The sequence below is a fragment of the Molothrus ater genome, chromosome 1 (assembly GCF_012460135.2).
Source record: "Molothrus ater isolate BHLD 08-10-18 breed brown headed cowbird chromosome 1, BPBGC_Mater_1.1, whole genome shotgun sequence".
NCBI classification, from domain to species: Eukaryota; Metazoa; Chordata; class Aves; order Passeriformes; family Icteridae; genus Molothrus; species Molothrus ater.
In genome coordinates this window covers 105,253,787-105,278,885 of record NC_050478.2, presented here as the reverse complement: position 1 = coordinate 105,278,885, position 25,099 = coordinate 105,253,787, and the positions used below count along the sequence as shown (strand labels likewise).

Here is a 25,099-nt window from a genome sequence, read left to right as displayed (position 1 = left end):
AAAATCCTCTGTGCTACCAATCAATTCAGGACACACACTGACTGTATAGTAGCATTGCTCAGGATTTGTTCTGTGTTTTATCACACATTTATTATAACTGCTCGTGCCTTTGAACTTCTGCTGTAGGGTCCTGTGACATGTCCAACACACACCACTCAGACCTCCTGCATATGTTTCATGTTCATGTCACTATATTCATATAAGCTCTGTTATAAATGGACTAAGGAAAGGTTACTGGATCACTCCACTTCTAATCCTTGGTTTTCAGATGCTTTCTGGCTTCTGCAAAATGCTCTGGACCAGATTTTTAAAAAAATTCTTGGTTTGAAGTTTCTATCCAGGAAAGACCTATTTGCAGATGACTGTTCATTTGATTTTGTGCACACAAAGGAGAGAGGGAGAGAGAGAGAGAGAGAGTTTTCTGCAGTGTTACAAAATTATAACTTTTATTCCTTTATTCTTTAAAATTAGCAGTGGCATCAAAACTGAGAGAAAGACAAAACCTCTCAAGAAGGTAACCATCACATAAATAGATGATTTAAAATTTTTCAAGGTAGTCAAGAAAGAAGTGATCTTGCATACACAATCAGCTTTTGCTACTGTAAGCATTATTTGCAAATTACATCCCGGCTCTAAGTCCCACAGAAGGGACAATTTTAGCAATACAGGCTGATATGGTAATTAATTGTCTGCTAAAGTGTTCACTGTGTAAGGCAAACTTGGGGCCAGCTGAAGTGGCATGCCCCATGAGATGGGAGCTGGGTGTGCTCTCCTCTCCTGTGCACGGAGCGCACTGAGCGCCTCTGAGGCAGAGGGGCTGAGGATGAGCAGGGCAGGCGTTCAGGCCAGGCTGGTCCCCAGGCACCAAGGGCTTCATTGCTCCAGTGCAACACAACCAAGGCCACACCTGCTTCTCCCCCGTGCATCCTTTTGTGTAGAATGAGAGCAACAGCACAAGACAGAATATTTGGTCCACAGGATCCCAGATGATTTGTCCTCCAGCACCATTATACAAGCGGTACACAGCAAGGTGCTTGTCATGGCAGAGAGGGAGGAGGAGAAGGAATGAAAAGAAGCAGCTAAGCTACTTTAAGCATCATTAATTAAGAGCTTCTCTGGCATCCTGGAGCAACAGTCCCAAAATGACCACTTTGGCTTTGTCATTGCCTGATTTTGGGCATTAGTATTAGGTGGTTATCCAAACAGTATCCATATTTCAGAGGAAAATACTTATCACCAGCACTGCCATGACAGTTGTGATTACAGGTAGAGTTTAAAGTAGCAATTACACAATATATTGCAGCTATATGGGAAGAAGCTCTCAGTTGTAACAATGCTTGTCCCTGTCTTAAATTAGGGCCAATGGTTTTGAACATGTGGTGGTGTTTGACTGTGAGGAAGCTGTTTTCATTTGTTTCCCAGGCAACGAGTGCTCTTTCATACCCCAATAAATAACTATAACTTAGAAGTATCATTTGATAAAGATATATCTGACCTTAGAGCAGACAAATCCCTATATAAATCATATGAATTATTGCTAAAAAATATGACAAAGTTTGTGAGCTCAGTGTTGTTTTCTGGAAATAAAACTGCCAGCATATTGAACATAAACTTCAATTTGTTTTACTGATTTAAAACATAACACATTACAAATACTAGCAATGGAAATATAATTTATTCCTTACAGATATTTAGTGATGTAATTATTTAGATATTCCTCCATTCTCTAGAGAGGGTAGATACAGAGACAGCTGCAATCAACAGATCTTTTTGTTTTTATTGAGAACAAAAACAAATACAAAACTATACAAAGTTCTACAGTCCTACAATTATCACTACCATCAAGTTTATAGAGAAAACATGAAAATCCAACTCCATACCCAGAAAAGGAAATGACCGAGTCAAAATTTGGTTTGACTCTCTGACTTCTCTTACACTGGCAGAAGCACTTGATGTGATGATTTGTTTGATTCTTTTCTTTTGCTATTAGCACAGTCATTCAAATGTTCTTCTTTGCATGTTTTGTGACTGATTTCTGTAACTCTCTGGGGGAAAGAAATAAGTTGGCTGTGATCACTCTTAGGGAAGCCAAATGGTAAGGACTAGCACTCCCTCTTGATGGAGTGTGGGGCAGCAGGGAGTGCTCCCAGGAGCAGGAATTACATCCTCCCTTTGAACGCCACTGCTCTGCTTTGCAAAGAGTGGTGGAAGCAGAATGGAAGGAGACACAAGTTGCATTATATGTTATTCCTATCCTTGTTCCTTTGCATCCCACCTCTCCCCAAAACCCCAAAGAATGCAGTGTAAGGCTTTCAGTGGTAACAGGTTTGTTCTATCTACTATCAGATCCCCATTATTTTGGTTTGTTCCTGCCCTTACACTTATGCTGATAATGACAAGCTGATGACAAAATTTTTGGCATGAGCAGCCTATAAAAAAAGAACATTGTAAATACATTATTTGTCATATGTTGCACAGCCCTGGAGAGGCACCATGCCACAGTGTCAGAAGTCACTTAAATAGTGTGTGTGTGGGCTTGCAAAATAAATGCCCCCCAAAAGTTTTTCCTCCCTTCAGGCAGCTACTCTGGCAAGTGAATAAATAATCACATCATTTGGTATCTTAGACTTTGGAAACTCAGTGTAACTATCATGATGTTTACGGGCCTCCTGGCATCTGGAATAAAACTCTACAGTCCAAGAACAGGCACAGTGGTGCCCAAAAGCAATTTTCATATATGTATGTCTTTTCCTTAAGCTTATTTTTGCCTCTGAAGAAAAACTGAATTAAACTCTCACAACGTCCCAACCAACTCCTAAACTTTCCATAATGTCCTTTGATGTTTTCATTGTATGTATTCCCCAGTGTGTAAAGCCTCTGCCTTTTGCAGTAAGGCTATCAATTTTCATAAACAGAAGGCTTTCTTGCACCTCCCATACATCTTTACTAGGTTACAGAGTAGCAATTTGGCAATCTGCTTCTTTATTTCATTTTAAAGATTGTGATGCCTCTCAGTCACAGCTATGTAGGACAGGGACATTCCACTCATTTAAAACAAAAAGAGAAGGAAGGGAGGAAAAGAGAGAAAAAGGAAAAGAAACAAAGTTTCAGTTTGAACAGATGCAAAGTAAAGACCAAAAATTTTCCAGGCGGTGGATGCAGAGGAGAAATACGCCAAATACATTTCACAAGCCAGTTAAGCTTCTACTGGCACCTAATCACTGCCAGATGTTTAGAAGCAACACCAAGAACATCGCAAAACGCTGGCAAAAAATAAACAAATCAACCAGGGAGAAACACAACTCTTCTTCTCGGGGCACCGGCCAGGGGGAAGACAAAAGTTGGGTGCCGAGGGAAACCGTGCCGGGGGGAGAGCACACATGCCGCTCACTCACACACTCGCGCAGGGACAGCCCGCTCCCGGACCGGGACTGACGGACACGCTCCGAGCCGCGGCGGCGGCGCAGACCCCGCACCCCGGCGTCGCGGTCAGACCCCGCTCTGCCTCTCCCGGCACCGGCAGCCCGTGCCCGCCACCTGCCCGCACCGTGTCCCGCGGGCACGGTCCCCAAGACCGCCGTGCCCGCAGTGTCCCCTTGCTGAGACTGTCCGCGCTCCCGCCCCGTTCCCGCACGGCATTCCCGCACGGCATTCCCGCACGGCATTCCCGCACGCCGCCGGTCCATCCGCGCTGCCCGGTGCCCGGTGCACGTGTGCGGGCTCCCCGCTCCGTCCCTACCTTTCATCTTGGCGCCGGGGCGGCTCGCATAGGACGGTCGGGGCGCGGCGGGGCTGCCGCCGGGAGCGGCGGGCGGCGGGGCGCTCCCTGCCTACTGCCGGGCCATGACCGCCGCTCGCCTCGCTGCTCAGCAGCCGCCGGCACCCAGCCCTCGCCGCCAGCCCCGCGGAGCCCGGCCCGGCCCCGCCTCCCTCCCTCCGCCCCGGGGAAGGGGCCGCGGCCGGGGCCGGGCGGCGGGGGCGGGCTCGGGGTCCCGCCGGAGGATGGGGCTGCGGGTGTCGCGCCCCGGGGGTGTCACGCCCCGTCCGCCGCGTCCTGCGGGACCGCGGGGCTCCCGGGGTGCGGGGCCGTGGGCAGCCCGGGGTGCCCGTGGGGAGCAGCCCCGGACGGGAGTTACAGGGCACCCGTCAGGGAACGCGGGAGCTCAGGCGGGATGTGGTGCTCCCGGCAGGAGAACGGTCCCGGCTCTGCACTCCCCACGGCCGTGCAGGCACCCGGGGGATTCCTCGCCAGTGTGATGTCTCCAGGCTCCCCACAGCAGCGCGCCTCACTCGCGGCACGCCGATGGAGGGACCCTGGAGCGGGGGTGCATAGCTGACTGCTGCAGGATGTGCCAAATTCACCCTGGTGCTGAATGAAGGGCCACGAATTGTCCTGTTGGATTCAATGGGACTGCGTGCACTACAGGCACTGGAGAGTGTGTGTAAATATTTGTGGGATTAGGGATATAACGGCCAGTCATCTTTTATTTTTCTAGTTCTGGATGTTGCCAGGAATAAGGGATCGTTTCCAGGCTCCTGTTTTCATGAAAGGCATAGTTTGTTTTTCTGCAAAGCTACCAGTTTTTAGGCAATCGAAGATGGTGATAAATGTTTATGATCCAGCTTTGAGTGTTAACATCAGTGCTGATGAGGCAGGGCAGGTGCAGTGTGCCCCAGTTCGGTCTGGGGAGGAATGAAGTAGTGGAGGCAGGGAGTAGTGGAGGCACCAGAGACCCTCCTGATTCAGTGAGAAGATGCACACGATTTTGCCTTTGCAATTAGAGGTACCACAGCCTGTTGAATGTAGGGATGCCCAAAGAAATGATTATACTGCTTGGTCTTTCCAGAGGGTCTATACCTCCATTAAGGACCGGAGTGTACCAGAAAGGTCATGGCTCAGGGTCACTGCATTAATTTAACACCAGGTCAAAAAACATTGGAAACCTATCAAGTAGGATCTCATATCAGCAAGGAATGGAGGATTAAATCCACTAAAAGTAGTCATTCTGGAGCAAAAATGAAAGAACAGATTCAGACATCTGAAGTCCTTCAGTTGTTCTGATTACTTGAGTTGACATCAGCTTGAGCATGTTTCACTGACTTGGAGGCAGTACCTTTAGTTTGGGACTGATGAAAATATTGGAATACCAGCTGCAGCAGCCATTTGCTGCTTTAAAGCAGGGCTCAGATATCAAAGAGACTTGATTCAGCTTTTAGTTTACACTCTAGCAGTTGGAATATCATGAGTAAAACACTTAAATCTGAATACAGTCATCAGGTAATTGCGGGGTCCCTGTAGTGCTGTGTTGGATTAGGACTGCAATGTTTATGAGACACGCTCATGCTTCCTTGGTGGTGTGAGGTTCCAAAGTTAATTTACAATTTTTATTTTAAAGAATCAATAAAATTCTGTTTTCAAAACTGAAAGCCATCGAAACTCTGATCCAAAGCCCATGAGTATGTTTGCAAAAAGAAACCTTTCCACCACTTTTCATTGATTGTATGGAAGCAGTAAATGAAGCCCCATTTCTCCATAGGAGGGTACCTCTGTTTGAAAACACAGTGCAGAAGAAGTGCTTTAAAAAAAGATAGGGAAAGAAGAATATGGCCTTAAACCTGTGTCATCAGGTGACGTGCAAGGAGTAGGACTGTGCAGGAATTTAGAAAATTCCTCAAAAGCAGTAAAGATAACACTTTTCTAATTTTTTATACAGTAACCTTAATGAACTGAAGAGTAGCAACCAAAGCTGCAGAGCCTGATGAGTTAATTTCTGCATCTGAGGAAAATATGTTCCTTATTAATTGAAAGAAAAATTATTCATATTTTGAATTCATACAGAGCTTATGATTGATTTAGTAGGCCTGGGGTCTACCTTCATTCTTGTGGCTTGAAAATATTTATTAATTTGTGAACACAGTGGGACACTTCATATTTCTGGAATAAGCTTCCATATGGGCTTTTAATCATGTAAGTTGTATTCCATACTGGATTTCCTATACGTATGTTAGGAATGTGTGAGAAAGTATAGGTAAAAATATGTTAATTTAAATGGCTGATGAGCTTCTGCTAACACTGCTATAAAAATCTAGTGTTAGTAAAGAAATGCAGGAAACTCATGAACTGTTTCACACGTCAAATCTTTCCTTTAAACCCAAGTATTTTATGTTTTAGCTTCTAAAGTGAGCATTCTTTTTTCCTTCCCACAAATCCATGTCTGTCCACCAGAGGAGGGTGTAGGTGTTAGACACCATCACCACCCTTAGCAATCCTGGGATTAACAAAGGGGAGGACAGATTGTTGATGGATCATGGAGATGGGGTAATTGATCAAGCACACTTGACAAACATAAGTGGATAATTGATATTATGGAGCATATACATTATTGTATATGTTCAGCTGAATACATACATATTTAGGGTGCAGTACACTATATAATACAGGTTTGTATTATGCTAGGAAACATAATACTGTGTTGCTCAGTCACAGGCCTTCACAAACTTTAGCTTTTTATACACTCTTTCATATTTTTCAAGTTTCATTTAAATCTATGGTGAAATTTGCCAAACATGGTTACTTTGCTTTTCCGCAGAAAACCACTGATCTTCTCAGAAAAAGTTTCAAGTGTATTTTCATATTCTTTTATTTTTAGGAAACTTTAGACCATGTTCTAGGGAAACTAATTTCACAGAAATGCTTCATTTTAGGGGCTTCTTTGTTACCCTAGTTCAGGCCATAAATTATGAAGCCTGTTTTTTCATCCAACAATAACAATATAACAGCAGCTTACTACCACAACGGGCTGCCTGTCACAAAGCCATCCCATGTTGCAGCCAGATTCAGACTCAGAGAAGGGCTAAAGGATCTAAACAAATCATCCTTCTTCAGAAATGTTTACATATTGCCTTAATATGGCTTGTTTATATGGAACTATTACAATTTATTCATCAAATGCTGAAATAAGGTGCCCATGTGAGTGCTTTGCAGTTGCTGTGGCACGGTGTGACTTTAAGCACTTACCAACCACATGCACATTGTTTATTTTTTTTTCTTGTTACAGTCTCCTCTTGAATATAAAGGAAGTTTGTTTATAACGAGTCTCACTCACTTTTGCTCTGCAAAATGTGTTGAAATTCAGCAGTAATCCAAAAGAGAAAGATGTCAGTGTTTAATCTCCCCGTGTGCACTTTAGAATAAATTGTGCAGGCTGTGCTAAAGTGATTTAAACCCAAGGTAATGGGCTCAGTTCTTGTTCACTTTGATTCCACTTCAAAACGGACCATTACCCTCACCTGGCTCATTCCCAGAGCCTAACCTACAAAATTTGTGCTCTTTGGCAAGTCTTGGAGATCCTGGAAGCCTTGCTCCTTGCACATGGAGTCATGTGTGGCATTCTCTTTTGATCGGCAGCTTTCTCATAGCCTGAACTCCCATACAATACAAAGGGCAGCAATTGAATTTAAAAAAGTCTCAAAAAAAAAAATTGCATGCATCATTGAGGAGAACTGCATGTGACACGGGAACCATATGTGGAGGATCATTTGTCTGAAGTAAGTACCATTTGGGTTCCATACAAAATGTTCATTTGAAAAGTAAGAGTTGAGTATTATAACATATTTTAATGATAAATCTTTTTCTGCACAACAATTTCATATTGTTGTTAATGACCATTTTGGAGCTCTGCCCAGAGTGAAGACATTATCCTTGGATCTGGGTAATGAGTTTGTAAATGATCCTGAACAAATGGTGAAGCTATTTGCTAAAATTTTTTGTTAAATCTACAGATGAGCCTTTTCTTAATCTGGGTAATTAGCATCATAATTTGAAAGTATTTAGTTATCTAGACTTGTCCCTGGCAAGTGAGGTTGATTTTTGTTTTTCCTTTCCTATTTTTTGATTAACTGTGAGACTGAGGGGGATTCTGAAAGTAGCAAAACACCTGGTTGTCTTTTCAGGTATGCCAGAATTACTCAGAGATACAAACTTGTTCTAGCCATGGTTTGGATGTTGATCCTGCAAAGGCTCATGTGCCAGTTCTCTTGTCTTTCAATTGCTGTGAACTTTTTATCTTGGAAGGAAAAAAAGGAAGATAGCTCTAGAATAGGCTGGACAGTCACATTGCACTAAATTTAAATAAAAGCAAAATGCTGGAATGCAAGTAAAAGTACAGCTATTACGATCATCTGCGGGTGAGATTGAGGGACCACTGTTTAATATTTTTGATATTTGGTAAAACACATCATTGTGGTGTTTTTTCATATTTTGAATGAAGAGAGATTGTTTACAGTTCAGAAAGTTTGTGAAATTTTATTCTGGCAATTTACAGACCAATTTCCTTGCACAGTTTTTTGTCAAAGTTGTCTAAAACAATTGTAGCCATTGTATCTGCTGAATATCCAAACCAATGAAATATTTGACATTTGCACTCCAAAATTTCCATAATGAAAAGTAATTCCATTACTGCTAGAGTGCTAAAATGCTGAAGACACTAAAACCAAGACCAAATAATTTGTGCCAATTTAATTAGGATCCTTGCAGAAGCAGATTTTTATACATTACTTATGACATTTTGTTTGCTCATAGAATGTGTTTCTTTCAACACACAGAAAAATAATTCTGATTGCCTCAGGAATAGATTCTTATTGCCTGAGGTCTAACCAGGTCAGCTCTCTCTTCAGCTGGAGTATATAAAAATGATACTGGCCAGAGTTTGATTTATGTGGATAGAAAGCAGCAAAGGTCTCTCCACGTTTTGAGACTGTCCAAATGCCAATGACATTCAGTTTATGGCTATCTTTAGTGGGAGCAAGCCAGCAGGAACCCAGAATTGGGCTGTGTCAGCCCAGAGAAGCATCAGTCTGCTGTCATTTACGTGCCACACATCTGGGCATGAGCTGGGTGTGTTCTGCACGCCCCAGCCTGGCTGTGCAACTTCTCCCAGAGGCAAAGTGGTGCACAGAGCTGTCTCTGTAGGCGCACCTGGCACTAGAGGGAGTGGAAGCTGGTGTAGGCTACTCACAGACACCAACACAGCAGCGTAGTTCAGCTGTGTCCACTCCCCAGATTTGCTGGTTATGTCAATAGAGATTCACATGGTAAGTCCAAATGCATGACACAATCATACAATCATATAATGGCCTGGGTTGGAAGAACTTCCAAGATCATCTAGTTCCACCTCCCTCCTGTGCATAAGGACATCTTCCACTGGACCAGGTTGCTCAGAGCTCTATCCTACATGGCCTTATACACCTCCAGGGATGGGACATCCACCACTTCTCTGGGAAATGTTGCAGTGCCTCACCACCCTCACAGTAAAGAATTATTTCCTATTATCTAATCTAAATCTATTGTCTTTCAGTTTGAACCCCCCTTCCTCCTTGTCCTGTCACTGTGAGCTCCTGTGAAAAGTCCCTCTCCATCTTTCTTGTAGGATCTCTTCAGGTACTGGAATACCATATGTGGTCTTCTTGACCCCTTGCCTGGCAGTGCAGATCTCAGAGTCAAACAGGGACTGAGTGTGGTTGTATATTGCTTGGTCACAGGAGAGGATCCCAGCAAGAAAAGCAAATAAAAATACAGTGAATCCTCCCTATATTAAGTTAACATTATTGCAATGTATTTTGGCTCCTCAGCCTGTGAGTTCCACCCATTAGGACTCCCTGATGCTTCAACAAGTGGGTGTAAGTAGGTCCAGGGGAATATTAAATTACAACCCTTCAGCTCTGACTTTGGCCCAAAGAGAGAAAAAAACCCTTTGAAAATCAGGGAACATCATGACTGCAATTGTAAAGTATTTTGCACGCTATGTAGAACACATCTGTAAATTATGTAAATTAATATTTATGGAGAGTGTTGAACCTTTGAAGTTTTGCTTTTTGGAACATACTGAAAATAAAAGATGGCCACTCTGATTAGTATTTTTAGTAGAATTTACCAGGTTTACATAGATATTTTTTTTACAGCAAATGGACTTCAAAAGGAGCAAATGTACCAAAAGATAGGAAGTGATTTCTTCTGAGACCTATTATCAACAGTTGCTTCTGGTGCAACTGGTGTTCTGCTTCTGTCTTCTTTCAGGTAGATTACAGAGCATGAGATACTCACTGGGAATATTAATGAAGGCTATAAAGAGATACTGTGGCTTTTTCATTTTGTTAGGCATGCGCAAATAGTTGTGGTCAAAAAACATTATTGAGGTGGTGAAATTGAGCACTCACAATAGGAAATGCCAGGAGAAAGATTTCCCATGGGACTTCAGCTCACTTGCCTATGTTTGGAATTATTGACAAGACATACATTCCTACTGACAAAAGGTATCAATATGAATACTAGTTCATAATGGTGTGTTAATTTTTTTCTCTCATAATTCCATTTATCTGGTACAGAGGAGGGCTGAACTCATTTAGGGAGCACCCCTTCAATATTTTATCTTTTCTTCATTGTTCCTATAGGTCCCATTCACTGCAATGTTCGTGCTCCTCACTGAAGGTAAAATTATTGATTTCCTCTATGTCTGTCATCAGGGTAGCATTTCACAAATCTTAATTCAACTTTGCAAGCAATAAGTAGTATTAATACCTCTGTTTTATAGGGCTGAAAGACAGTAAGATTAAAGCTATTCTCTCCTAAGAAGTGAGTCCCTTGAAGTGCAATGATTTCTTGAGCTACCCAGTGTTGTTGTTGATGTTTACACTATACACCTGAGGGCACCTTCCACTTTCTACTTTCCAAGCCTGGCTGAAAGTCCCAGTGACAGCCCCACAAGGCTCAGCTACACACAGTGCTGCCTCTGACCTTTCTCTCCCATCTTTCCATGCGTGTGAAACCTGCAAAGAGCAGCCCTGGCAAGCTCTGAGTGAAACCCCACGAGTGTCTCACTGGGACATGAGGGGTACTGCTGATTGCAGAGGACCAGCAATCCAGCTACAGTCATGCCCAGTGTTTCCAAGCTTGAAGGCTACATCCCACTGACTTCCAAGTCAGGGGGCAGTGCTCAGCCCTTCTGTAAATGAAGCCATAGGGTTCCTGTCAGGATTGTTGAGAAAAACATGGGTAGTGACAGACAGGGATGAGCTGGATGTTGGTGAGTTGCTGGGATGGGTTGAGGCCAGCTGGTGGCAGCTCAGCCCCCACCCAGTTGCTCACTCACTTTCCCCCAGAGAGACGGGGGAGAGAGTTGGAAAGCCAAAAGTGAGAGAAACTCATGGGTGAAGATGAAAGCAGTTTAATAAGTGAATGGGGAAAAGAGATCCCAACTGATGCAAAGGCAATCACTCATCACCTCCCACCAGCAGTCCTATGTCCAGTCAGTCTTCAAGCAGCAGCTGAGCACAAAAAGTTGCAGTTTCATTGATGAGCATGCTGTATCTAGTGTGAAACATCCCTGGGCAGTTTGGGTCAGCTGCCCCCTCCCAGCCTTTTGCCTACTCCCAGCCTATTCAAACTGGAAACAGAGAAGGCCTTGGTGCTGTGAAAGCACTGCTCAGCAACAGCAAAAACATGGATGTGTTATCTGCACTCTTTTGGTCACAAATCTAAACCACAGCACTGTGCTGGCCACTTGAAGAAAGTCACCTCCACCCCACCCAGACCCAGTGTAGCTGCTCCAATCACATGGGCACTGCCTGGCAGAGTCAGAGTCTTGTTCTCTAGTTTCAGCTTTGAAAATCAGAAATTTCTTTTTCCCTGCCTCTTCTCTGACCTTTACAATAAGTGAGGTAGAACTCTTAAAAGACTTAAAGTTTTCCTCACTGTACAAACCTGGGGTTGACATCTTGCTTCTATGCTGTGCAGACTCCCACTGGGAAAGAGAAAATGTTATTCCAGGCACAAAGATCACCTATCCTCCAGATTTCAGGATTTTGATGCAAAGCCTGGGAAATGAGAGTTTTTAAAGGAAAACATCTACAGGATTTTGACATAGACGACAATATATACATTTTCCCTTAAGTTCTTTCTTGGAAATGACTGAAAATTTTCCAAAAAAATTATCAAAAGAAGTCCAAACAAAATCAGCCAGAGGCATCCGGCCAGCAGGAGAAATTACAGCTAGGATGACTGAATTCTGGCAAGGCTGTAAGGTCCTTATAATGGAAAGTATTGGGTAACTTTAAAGAAAGGCCAAAACCAGTTCAGGAATGAAGAAAGAATGACCATGGTGGCCAGAGATTTTAATCTTTCATCTACCATGCAACCCTATAAAGGGAAGACATAACCCAAAATGTGTTTGGAGGTATCTGTGGAGAGGACGCAGGGGAACAAGCTGATTTTGATCTTTCTTGTGTCAGTCCAGGCTGTCAGGTCTTTTGAAAGCTCTACAAAGCTTTCTCCCACATTAGAAAAGTCAATTTCTCTACTTGAGATATTTGTGAGGAATGAAACACATGCATCCATGCCTCTTACAGATCCACATAAAACTACCTACAAGCCCAGCTGAGCAATGAGTTACAGCCCTTGGCTTCCAGACTCAGCATCAGCCACTCATACACCCTCAGGTAGAGTCTAGACCTCTTTTCTCTACTTTAAAGATGGCTGCTCAGCATGCAGCTGGCTTCAGAGTATTGTGTAAAGGGTATTCCAAACATTTCAGGTTAAAGTTCAGGAAAGAAGTGCTGTTATTAGCCCATTTCAGTGCAGGTGCTAGAGCAGAGTATTGAGATTGGAAAAAACTCCCTCCTGCTCTGGCAGAGGCATATCTGCTGTGGCTGACAGAGCTCAGTGAGGTCTCCAGCTCTGCCTCCCAGAAAGGGAGCAGCACAGAGATCAGGAGCAAAGCTCCACATTATTCACCAGCTTTGTTGTTCCTGCAGGACACTTGGGATGGAGAGGAAAGAGTTCTGTCACACACTTATAAAATAACCCTTTGAAGTGCAGAGTTTTTCATGCTGTCATTTGTCATGCTGTTTTCTTCATGGAAAGAGACCAGGCGTGCCTGTTGACAGTCAAAATCTGTCAAACTCAGCATGAACTGCAGAACAAGTATGTACATACACCTGTTTGTTCAAACTTTTCCCTTAGGACCTGGAGATCTCTGGGGTTTCTTGGGCAATGGATAACTGCAAGGGCAGGGAGAACTGTGAAGCATGGAGCAGCACTGTGTTCAGTCCATGAGCCACATGTAATACATGCAAAAAAAAATCTTCATGAGGAATGAAAATGAAGCAAGGCACCAGAGGCACCACCTGACCATTGTTCCTGGGGGATGTTCATAAGTTTAAGTATGGAAGAGTTTGCTTCTTCTGTTACCATGTATTTTTCTGAGTTTTGGAGTGTTACTGGTTTTGCTTTGTATTAGATTTCAGAAAATAGACTTCAAAATTGGTAACAGGCAGCTAGTCTGCTCACAATGTTCCTTTTTTTCCCCCTTGAGATACTTGCCTGTGTAATAAATTCCATTTTTTAATTTATTAAATGAACATAGTCAAGGTACTTGCAAAGAAAGGAATATCCAAATATATGCAGAAGCATCAGAGAACAAAATTCACTGGAATAGCAAAATTGCAACACAGAGTCATTTACACTGGAAGGAACCATGAGGAGATCTCTGGTCCAGCCTCCTGTTCCAAGTAGGGTCAGCTGTGAGACCAGACCAGGTTGCTTAGTACTTTTCCCATTTGGATCTTGGAAGCTCCAAAGGCAGAGACTGCACAGCCTCTCTGGGCAACCTGCACCCCTGCCTGGGTGGGACTGATCACTCAGGCTGAACAAGTTTCTTCTTGTATCTTGTCTGAATCTCCCTTGTTTCAATGCATGCTTGTCTCTCATCCTCCCAGCGTGGAGCACAGTGTAGAGCCCAGCTCCATCTCCTCCCCAGCCTCCCAGCAGGAGCTGCTGTCACCTGCTGGGGTGCACCTCTGGTTCATGTTCAGCTTGCTGTCCCCCACAGCCCCACAGCCCTTCCTGTGGAGCTGCTCCCCATGCTCCCAGTCTCCAGCCTGTCCCATTCCAGTAAGTTGGTCCATCCCAGGAGCAGAAAATTGAACTTGCTCTTCAATTCAAAACATTTCTGTTGGCCCAGTCCTCCAGCCTGCCTAGATATAGGGCTGCTTTCTAGCCCAGTGAATGCACTCCCCAATTTTGTTTCATCTGTAGATTTAATAAAGTGCACCCCATCCCCTCCTTCAGATCAGAAATATAGGTATAAGACAGGACAGATCTTGCTTGTAACTGGTCACCAGACAAGGTGGCAGGAATCATTAACCACTATCCTTTGAACCTTTTGGAGCCCTTGCACAAACCCTATCTAGTTCCATCGACATAGATCAAAGTTTCCCAAGGAACCTCTGACTCAGTTCTTTTTCCTTTTTTTTTTTTTTTTTTTAGTTTCTCTCTCTCCCTGACCATCACTTCTAGGCATAAAGGTCTGAGACACCTTGTTGCTGAAGACCAAGGCACAGAAGCCATTTCTCAGCCTTGCAGTTGCTGGTGCTGCTGCATTCAGCAGTGGAGGGTACAAGCTGCTCCTGGCAGTGGTCTTCTCCCCCTTGACCTTTCCAGACAAGACTCAAGAAGAACCTGCTGGAGATATGGCCAGGAGTGGGGTGTTTGTGGCAAGCTAGGATGCTTTGAGGCAGTTTGCCTTGGCCCAGCTCATAGGAGCAGTAGTGTATATTGTCCTCAAGGCAGGACATCTGGAGCCACTTTCTGTCCACGCCTGCAAGCCTCTGTAGACCCAACCAAGCAGCCTAACTTTATGTTATCATCTTTCATTTTACATATTGATAATATTTGTGTTTGCAATTAAAGAAACCTGAACTTGTAACCAATTTTCCTGTTCTGTTGGCCCAGATACTACTTTTTTCACAGACTTAAAATGCAGAGTGCAATATTTTGCTGCTGGTTGATGTGGCCCCTCGGTCTCACAGGAAAAGGGAGGGAAAAGTTTTGAGTCATTCAGCAACAACCACAGGGAAATATAGTCCCATCCACATTCATTTCCAGAGAGGAATTTGAGGTTTGGATGACACAGAAGAGGAATTACTGTGGGGAAAGGACTTCTCAGGCTTTGCTGGTAGAAGGACATTCCAAAGTGCAGAGGATTTTTATAGTTTCTGTAATTCTTCTAACTCTGTGTTTCTCATTTTATGAGTGTGAGCTGTCTCCATTTCCCTGCCCTTTCCCGTTGGGCTCGTTCGTCTTTGTGCAGCCCTGATTCAGCAGCAGCAGCTCGGTGCCTCGGGATGAGGGTGAGAACTGGCTGCATTTGCTGGCTACAGGAACAAGCATTACCTTGCCTCAGAGAGACTGGCTGAGCTGCTGCCAGAAAACAGACTGGGTTAGCAGAGCCTTGGGCGTGACTGCAGCCACCTCTCACTTCCCCCTCCTACAGGGAATGAGCTCCTTGTGATTAAGAGTGTTTTCTGGTAACTCTTCCTAACCTCTTTGCGGCCTTGGGGTGAAGAAAGGGGATGTGAAAGTGCAGCCTCCAATTTCAGAAAAAGTGTTCAACATAGAGTCATAGAATCACAGAATGGTCTGGGTTGGAGGTGACATCAAAGATCATCCTGTTCCAACCCCCCAGCCATGGGCAGGGACAACTTCCACTGGACCAGGCTGCCCAAAGCCCCATCCAACCTGGCCTTGAAAACTTCCAGGGATAGGACATGCACAGTTTCTCTGGGCAAGCTGTTCCAGTGCCTCACCACCCTCACCGTAAAGAATTTATTCCTAATATCTAATATAAACTTACCCTCTGTCAGTTTAAAAGCCTTCTCCTTTGTCCTATCACTACATGTGCATGTAGAAAGTCCCTCTCTATTTCTTCTTGCCTAACCCTTGCCCCCTTCAGGCACTGGAAGGCTGCCATAAGGTCTTCCCAGAGCCTTCTCTTCTCCAGGCTGAACAACCCCAGCTCAGCCTGTCTTCATAGGAGAGGTGCTCCAGCTCTGTGGTCTTCCATATCACCCTCCTCTCGTGCCTGTGGTGAATTACTGGGGCTAAGCTAAAGCATAAACATGAATTTTACATAACTTATTTGGGAAACTATGGAGTCTATAACCCTCATTATGTCTTCTCAGAATGTATTCCAGTCCCAATTCAACTTTGAATCAGTGAAATATGAAAGTCCTCCACATTGATAGGAGGTACAATACATGGTCCTATGTTAAATGGCATGGCCATGCTCAAGCTTCTTTCATCCAGTTGGAAGCAGAGTGCTCCTGTGAGCCCTTCATTTGCTGCACTTTGGAGCTTCTTTTCTGACTTTGGTAGTTGCTCCAGAAAAACAACTGCTGTAGAAGGTGATAATGATGGAGATGAATTCATCCACTGCCATAGCTATGTGGGCATCTGGTCACCAAACAAGAAATCTTGGATTGGATTTCTTTTATGGTGGGGTTGAAATGTGAAGAATGAAACCTTGGGACATGATCTGCTCTGCTAACTAAGTAGGCACCAGCATTTTATACCACTGGAAGCTTTTTTCAGGGTGGTGGCAGTCCTTGTAATGGATTGCTCTTACCAAAACTTTGAATTTTAATAGTCTTGTGAAATAAGACTGCAACTAATAATTGCAAAGAATGAGCAAGAAAGATGAAAGCTCAAAACCTGTATGTGTCCAGGTGAGCCCTATTGAGCGGATTGTTTTGTTGCATTTTCAACCCAGGGAACTGGTAGCATCACCATCCTTGAAGATGTTTAAAAGTTGTGTAGATGTGGCTCTTGGGGACATGGATTAGTGGTGGACTTGGCAGTGCTGGGTTAACGGCTGGACTCGATGATCTTGGAGGTCTTTTCCAACCTAAGTGATTCTTTATAAAAGTAAATTCTAAATTATTCATTAGAGTCTCTGTTGCTTGTTTTAGGGCAAGTTCGTTCTAGTCAGGCAAAACACTGTTACAAATGATACATTCAGATGTGTTCACCCAGTTGTAGACGCCTGTATCACCAAGTATTGCAGGTGAAGAGCCTCGTGCATGGCCCGACGCTCTCAGCCTTCTGCAGGAATTAATTGGTCATGCAGACAACACTTCTGTTGATGTTTTTTCTTGGCAAGGGTGAGCTGAAACAGTTTGTATATAATTGCACAGCTTTACATGGATTTCCTGGTTACGCTGATGGGCAGCATTTTTGGCTAATAAGAAAACGATATATAATCTTACAATGTACATGGTGATGATATATGGATTGATATTGGAACAATGACTGAATTCCTTCATGGTTTATGAATAGCACTCCAAATTTAAACAGTTTTGATTAAATGCTCTCTCAGGCTCATGCTGTTCTATAACATGTGGCACTTTTTGGAAAGAGGAATTCTCTTTTAACTTGTTTGTCTAAATATCAGTCCTGATCAAAACATGGGATGTATGTGCTCAGGAAATTTTGCTGTTGAAAATTTGTTTTTATTCTGAATTAAAGGATAAATGACATTTGAACCTATTTTTCCTATACTCCACAGTGCCAAAAAAAAAAAATTAAATGCTATCTATTTGGAAGACTGTAAATTATGGGTTGGAGTTTGAAATTCTGGGTTAAAAATTTTTAAATGTATGCTGTATTTATTTTATGTTTTTACATTTTGATATTACTTTATGCCACTTTCATTGCTTTGAAATCAGTTTATGACTTCAGAGCAGCTATATTTCATTATATTACTTTAAATAATTTTAAAGTCTGGCTTCTGTTTATTGACATTAAAGCATTTTATCTTCTCAATGTAGCTGTCTCCAATTTCTGTTGCATTGAAAGAATTTATCAGACTCTTTAGTTCCAAAACAAACAGGAAATACTTGGATAGGAGTGACATACCAGATCTTCGCAAAAAACAGGAGACACTGTGATCAAGGAAAGAGGTTTCATTCAGTGATAGAAAGCAGCACACAGTAATGATTTTAAAAGATAGTAAAACCCAGGATGAGAATAAAATATTTCAGCTGTGATGATAGTTTTTATTGCATTACGCTGTTGTCATCTGCTAACTGCAGTATTGTATAAATTGCCATGTTATAAAATTTATTTTAAAATTAACTCAAGACAAATAGAAACATAATTTCAGAATGCTGAAATGAAGTTTCATAATGTATGCTGAAATCTATTTTCTTGAAATAGTGCTTTTCTTGAAACATTTGCACTGAAAGACTTTGGAGTGGAGTTGATTTTTATCAACATATTTTAAAATGTTTCAAATTTTGATGAAGTGAGCACTACTGCATTGGCAAGTATTTTGATGAAAAAGTCAGCCTGTGTTTTAGGACCTGTTCTAAGACAGGATGGTAGTTTAATAAAACCTGCATAGGAAGGAAATGAACACATTTCAAGGACATGTGCAGGCGTGGATGTAAATATTGCTGCTTGTTTCCTGAGGGATGGAGCAAGCTGCCATTAACCTAATGGGAAAGATGCTATTTACTTTTCATCTCGTACAGGAGTGGGTATTGTTTAGTTCTTTAAAAGCGATTAAATATCTGCTTGAACTTCAAATGATATTTGGATATGTTCATTTTAGAGTAGTCCTACTGCTTTTGCTCTTTCTGATGGTGCTAACTCTAGACAGTCTGGTAAGGAGGAACCTTTACAGATGTCCTTTGCCTTCAGCTTTCACATTCAACAGCTTGGAAGACCAGAAGCTATCACTGAAAACTTGGCCTTCCTGAAATCAATGGGATATGTGCCACTGGCTTCAGCAGAGTCAGGATTTCCCTGCATGTTGAGAAGATTACCTTTTTCTATTTATTTATTTTCTTGGCAGAAAGGAAAGCCGTGCAAAACCAATCCAGTTAAACAAAGATCTGATGGGTTTGGATGTGTAACTCCTATTTTATGCTATTAGAGGCAAATTGTGCTGGAACCTGCCCATGCTCTCACTGCAAGCAGGCGGCAGAGCAATTGCTGTTTCATAACAGCACACAAAGTTCTTTGAAAGCCAGAATTCCCCATACATCTGTAAGAAATAATGTTGCAACACTACACTACTTTGATTTATCAAAGATCACTTTAGAGAGGGGAAGGTGATTCTATTGGTAAAATGGAGTAAATTTCATTCACACTCTTGTGCCCATATGCTGACAAGCTTCAGGAGGGGTATATACCCAAATAAATGCATTCAGGCATCCAGATATGAGTACCCAGCCAGTCTGCCTGGGACTCCTTGGCAGGTAGGACAAGGGATGCCTCCTGTGAAGTCCTCCCCACAGGTCCTGGTTTCTCCTTGGGTTGGTGGCAGTGATGTGGGTTTGTATGTGCCTCTTTCATACCATCTAGAAATCAGGTCATCAGTTATTCAGCCTGGGCACCTCTGTGTCTCCCAGTCTGGGTGTCCTGGGAAGCTGCACGCAGTCCACGGGTACTTCATGTGCCACCAATTCAGGTATTGTCAGCAGATATTGCACTCATAAACCTTCCCCTGCTGCTTCTTAGGGTGGTTGCCCACCCTGACTTTTCCAGTCCTGCTCTGCTCATAACACTTCTAAGGTTTTTACTGCATTCTCTACATGTTGATGCAAAATTCAACAGACTTTTTTTTTGTTTGCAATTTTTTCAAGGTCTGTACAAAATTGAACTACTTGTGAACAGATACAACCCCCTTTCACTTACTTTACTTTGAAAGTGGCAATGTTCTGATGCTAAGAATAACTTTCCCTTTCAGAGAAAAAATCCATCTTTTAATGGGTCGTTTGTCAAGATTGCAAAACCTCTCTGAATAATTCCTGTGTTTATATATGTTTTTTATATTACATCATATTGAGAGGTCTCAACAAGACATATTTTTGTGAGTTTATGCTAGAAAGAATCATCTCTTTGAGCCTTAATGCTTGGCTTTGTAATCAAGAGACACTCATTTGATGAGGCCCCTGGTGCTAAGCCCTCCAAGATGAGTAAAAGGCATTACTTTTTGTCAAACTGTAAATATTACATACTTTAAAACATATATTGGATAAAGAAACAAGAGAGTAAAGAGGTATCTTATATCTATTGCATGTGAAAAACTGTGTGAAGTTGACCAAATTAAAAACAAAACAGATAGCATTCTATTGCAGGAATGAATGAAGGCTTTAAAATGAAATATAAGAACAACCTTCCACCCACAGAACCCAGTCCAAAAGCAAGATTTTGATTTATTTGATTCTACACATATTTTTGTCATTAAGCTTTGTAGCATATTCTAAACTTTTGCCATGCTGTTATGCATGCTAAAACACTGATTCCCACATGGTGAGCTAATGGCAAAGAAAACACTTGTGTCACCAGGAAAAAGAGAAAGTCTTCAGCCTGGACACAGAAGATTTAAATGCTCTCTCAGACACACTCCCCTACATGAAGATGATACCACACAGGATTTCTGAACTCTTCTCCCCTGTCTTAGGACACCTAAATGATCTCCTTTCAGTCATAACAGAGGACAGATTGTAATGAAACCACCTTAAAAGAAGAAAGGAGGGGAAAAAAAGGAAAAGCCAGCTAAGATCTTTAATTTTAGATAGCTGGGCAGACTTAGCTGCACAGTTTTGGAATAATCAAGTCAAAACCACACATGGTCATGAAAAAGAAGAAGAAGAGCTGTTGATAGTATCAGCAGAGTTGCCTTAGCTGAGCATGTGTGTGTGTGCATGCAAAGATCTGGACTTCCAGGAAAAGAGCCCATACCCTATTGCAGAGCCCGTTCACATCTGCTGGAGTCCCACCACTGCTGGTGGTGCCCAAGCTCCTCTCTTGGAAGGCAAGAGGCTCCTTGGACTTCTTTTTTTTAGAAACAGAAAAAACATAATGCAATTTCTAATGAATATGCCAAACTGTTGTCATCTTTTGAGAGGCTCAAATGATAATTTTTGGGTGCTATATAAAAATTAGGAGTTAATTATATCAACATTTAATTAACTAATTTATTCATTTACCTTGGCCATCCTATGGATTTGCTTACTCAGTTGTGCTTGTCCTGGGCCTGAAGAGGTGCAGCGACCAAGACAGCTGCCCTGCAGGAGCTCTTTTGAGTTTTCTTCTATCTGGCACCTGCAGTTTTGGTCAGTGGTGGGAGAGGAGGGACAAAGAGATCTGCAACAGCACAGGTCCTTGGCCATTGCTCATCTCTTCTGTGCCCCCAAGAGGGAGAGTTCATTGTACAATATACCAGAAAGGTACCAGCTTCTGGAGGAGAATCCAAGAGAGATGCAATTCCCTCCTTACCTAAATAAGTTGCAGCTACAGAGGCATCCATCTTCACTTCCAAGCAGAGCTATCTCATCAAGTCTGTCCTACTTCCTTATGGTGGAAGGGCCAGAGCCGTTGTGTTGGCCTATGGCTTTAGAGAAAGGAGGATTAAAATAAAGACTCCAAACTGACACGCTTGTCCATACAAATTCTGTGTCTATTTGTGATGTTTTTTCTGTGAAGTCCTTTTACTGTGTGAGCACAAACTCCATTCAGTGGTGAAATTTGTGCCTTCACTCAAGGTGTTTGCCAGTGTTATCACTCCTCCTTACTGAAGTACCACCTAATGAGGTGAGGGAAGAAAAAAGAAATCCAAGGATTACCTTACCAAGGTAGTTCTCACTATGGTCAAATACTAAGGTTAGACTCCATACAGGATTTTTATTTAGTTTTATAGTTTTAGTTTTATTTTCTCCTGCTTTTCCTTCTTGCTTGTTTGAATCTCTGGGAATATGTGTGCATGTGTGTGTTTATTAAATTTTTTCGCAATCATTTCACAGTCTCCCTTCTGATGTCTTGGAGACCACACATTAAGGAAGACTGGGAGTAGACTAATTGTAAGACTTTCCTAGTAGCATGAATCTAAGCTTGAAAACCCTTCTACTCTTTTATTTTTCTTCCCAGAAGCAATATGGAAATGCCAACAAGCAGGGAGACATTTCTAATATTTTCATTTTTCATATTTATCTTGCATCATCCAATATACTCACATGCTGGAAGCAAAAACCCATTAGAGCATGGGACAAGCCAATGAGTTACTCTGAAGTAACTTTAAGGCTGTGTGCTGGTGATAACTGCAGTTGCCTTCTATTTTCCCTTTGTGTGGAGTAGTTTATCTGCAGTCCCAGCTGGACAAGCTCCCTTCTGCTGGGCTGCAAGGTAGGAACCCACACCGAAGTGGAACAGCAAGATCATGGCTTTGAGAATTTGTTTCTGATTTTTTAAGGTGCACCACAGTGGAAGCAACATCACTGAAACACAGGCAAAAAAGTAATGAAATGCCATGGGAAATAGAAAAGAAGATGCATGCTTGGTTTAATAAAGGCATCTTTGTGTTGTGCTTCTTCAAAGTGCAGTTAATGAACATGGCACAGAAATAGTGCTTCTTGTTTCCTTTAGATGTGGGATATTTGTTAACATTGTTAGATGGACACAAAGCCAGATGACTTCATTTTGAATTGTTATATAGTGTTCTTTTTCCACTGTGCCTAACAAAAAATCATTTATGAAGCAAAAGCAAAAAAAAAACCAACAAAAAACTCCTTATATTACGTAACTGTTAATTCAGCCTCAAAAAGAAGAAAAGAAAAAAAAAAGAAGCCATTTGGGATCCCAGGGAAATATTATTGGATTGTTGCTGAAAATTTATTGCTTAAGACAAACATTGGATTAAATGACAACTATTATAATGGCACCTTCGTGGCCAGTGCGTGTATTCATGGGAAAGTGGTTAATATTCCTACAAAGCAGTTGAACTTTTCAGAGAGACAAAAAATTGTTTCAGAGGCAGTCGATGTTTTCTGAAAAATCACACTGCTGTATGTACCCAGGAGTTCTGTGAACATCTTCTGCTACCAGAGCTTCCCCAATGGTCCCCAGCACCAAGAGCACAGCCCAGAGTCCATCAGGAACAGCACTGTTGTGTGGGAAATAATGAAAACAAAGCAGAGAGGAGCTGTGCATCATGTAATGTGATGGTGGCAGGGCCGGGAATAAACCTAGACCTCCTGGCTCCCTACCTTGTGATCTCCCTGCTAGACATCTTCCTGTTTTCCTTTGAAAATGTTGACAGCTTACTGGAGAGGAAAATCTACAAACATTACACATTCCACTGTCAAAAAAGGCGCTTTGTTATTTGATATAGGAACTCTTTTAATTATTGAGGTAACTTCACAGCATGAGGTCACAAAGGGCAAATTTGTTAGCAGCATTTATGAGTGATCTGCCCATGAGCAGTCCACAAGTCCAGAAGAACTGGCTTGACATGCTGGAGTTTTTTATGCAGTCCCATTCAAGAACATTTTAAGAACAAGTATCGTAACTTCTTTGACTGGAAATAGTGAAATTGGTACTGATCCAGTAAGAAAACTGACCTGAATTCTCATGCACCACTTGAATCAACACCAAAAACTGTTCCAGCTCCTGATTCATTGGATTTTAGTTTCAGACAGAAACAGATGCACACAAATCCAAAGAGACAGTTTTCTCTGTAGGAGCCAAAAATTTAAACAAAACTTTATATGCTTCCATCACACTGACTGTACTTCAACAGTTTAACTTTTCAGACAAATACAAACTTGTTATTAGCAGGACCTTTTAAACAACTGGATAGCTAATTTGAATGCTTTCATTAGTCACAAAACATTTTTGTTGTTTCTTATGAATATTTCTATTAAATTAGTTCACAATAAGCCAGTTTTGTCTCTTCATTATAATGGGAATATTAAAGGGGTTAGAACTAAAATATGTCCCAGGCTAAAACTCTTTACTCCATGTACACCAAACACATAGTAAAAAGAAAAAGTATTCAGCCATGTAAAAAATAGGATGCGAAAAACTGATTGCTCTTGATCTGTCACCTTTTTGTCTTAAAACACTTAATGGTACAAGGCACATTGAATTCAGCACAGTGACAGACTGGGAGAACCTGGAAAGTGTTCTTCTTAAAAAACCTCAAACAGCAGCCTACACCTAACAAACCAAAGCACACATCATTGGGAATTCTGCATCATGCTCAGAATTTGGTTTTGGCCTCAATAAGGCTCACAGGTTTAATGGGGTATGGTGCTGGGGTAAATCTGGAATCACTGGAACTTGTAAGGAGCTCTGCACCCCTTTTCGAGCAGTTATACAGTGACTGTGATATTACAGTGGCTGTGCTACAAAAGGATGCATTTTTTCTATACTCATATTAAACAAGGGCTACAGTAAGTAGTGCTAACACAAATGAAAACAGCAACTACAATGATGACATCATAAATATCAGCTCTTAAAGAATTCCACAAAGGGAGATATAGATCTGTATCTTCATACTGGTGATGGAAAAACCCCCAACACACCATGTAGCTTCTTATGTTCAATTGAAGAATGACAGATGGAAATTCAGTCCAGCATCCTTCCCATTTCTGGCCACAATATTCAATATACGTGTGTGGGTATGTAATTCCTGGGGGTGATCCTGCACTTCAGATTTCCCTCATCATCTGCCTTGTCCTGGCAGTTTTTAGCTCTGGGCAAGGCTCCAAGCTGGCAGGGCTGGGGCTCCCAGGCACCACAGGCCATGCAGTCTGCTGTGCCCATGTTGCTGCTGTGGCATCATCATCTGAGACCATGATGAGCTCTTCAGAGCTTGCTCATATGCCAAGTTGCCAGGTCCTGGCTTGTATGGATAGAGAAGGAGAGTTGTGACATCTCAGCCAAGAAAACCCTTCTCTACGGGCACTTGTGGTAGTGCCACTACTACAGCTACCACTATGGCATTGCATTCAAGAGCAGTGAGGCATTGGTGCTCCAGTCCCTGTGTTATCCCAGCCTGCCCTGAAAGGGTCTCAGAAGAGCAGTGGTGGGTGACACTCAAGCTGACCATTCCAGGCTTTTAGACTGTATTTCATGGCTTCATCTTCCCTTGAATATAGAGGATGCTAGGATTTGGCAGCCTCAGGTTGTAGGTGGTCCACAGGACTTGTGAGGCTCTTGAACTTTGACATCACAGTGGCACCAGTGTCCCCCTTTAGCACTTCACAGCAGCTCTGAGCGTGGCCAGCATGTCCCTTCCTAGCAACATGATCTGTAAGGGTATTCCTTTATAATCAACCTTAGACATTCCCAAAGAAGGTATAGGGGGCTGCACATGAGCCTAAGAGGCTGAGCTTGAAATACCTCACCCTTGTAAACCTTCACGGTGCTGGCGGATGTTTGTGCGAACACAATACCGGCGCCTTCAGGAGCAGGGCTTGT

General features: G+C 42.5%; 1 protein-coding gene across 1 annotated transcript in view; it reads right to left on the bottom strand.

Annotated features, from left to right (window-relative positions):
* COLEC12 (collectin subfamily member 12) overlaps nt 1-3,864 on the bottom strand; it is a 96,756-nt gene extending 92,892 nt beyond the window's left edge. The window contains exon 1 of the mRNA XM_036399234.2: nt 3,740-3,864. Coding sequence (XP_036255127.1) covers nt 3,740-3,746 — 7 coding nt within the window. The 5' untranslated portion in view covers nt 3,747-3,864. The remainder of the gene's footprint in view (nt 1-3,739) is intronic.
* Nucleotides 3,865-25,099: the final 21,235 nt, after the last annotated feature.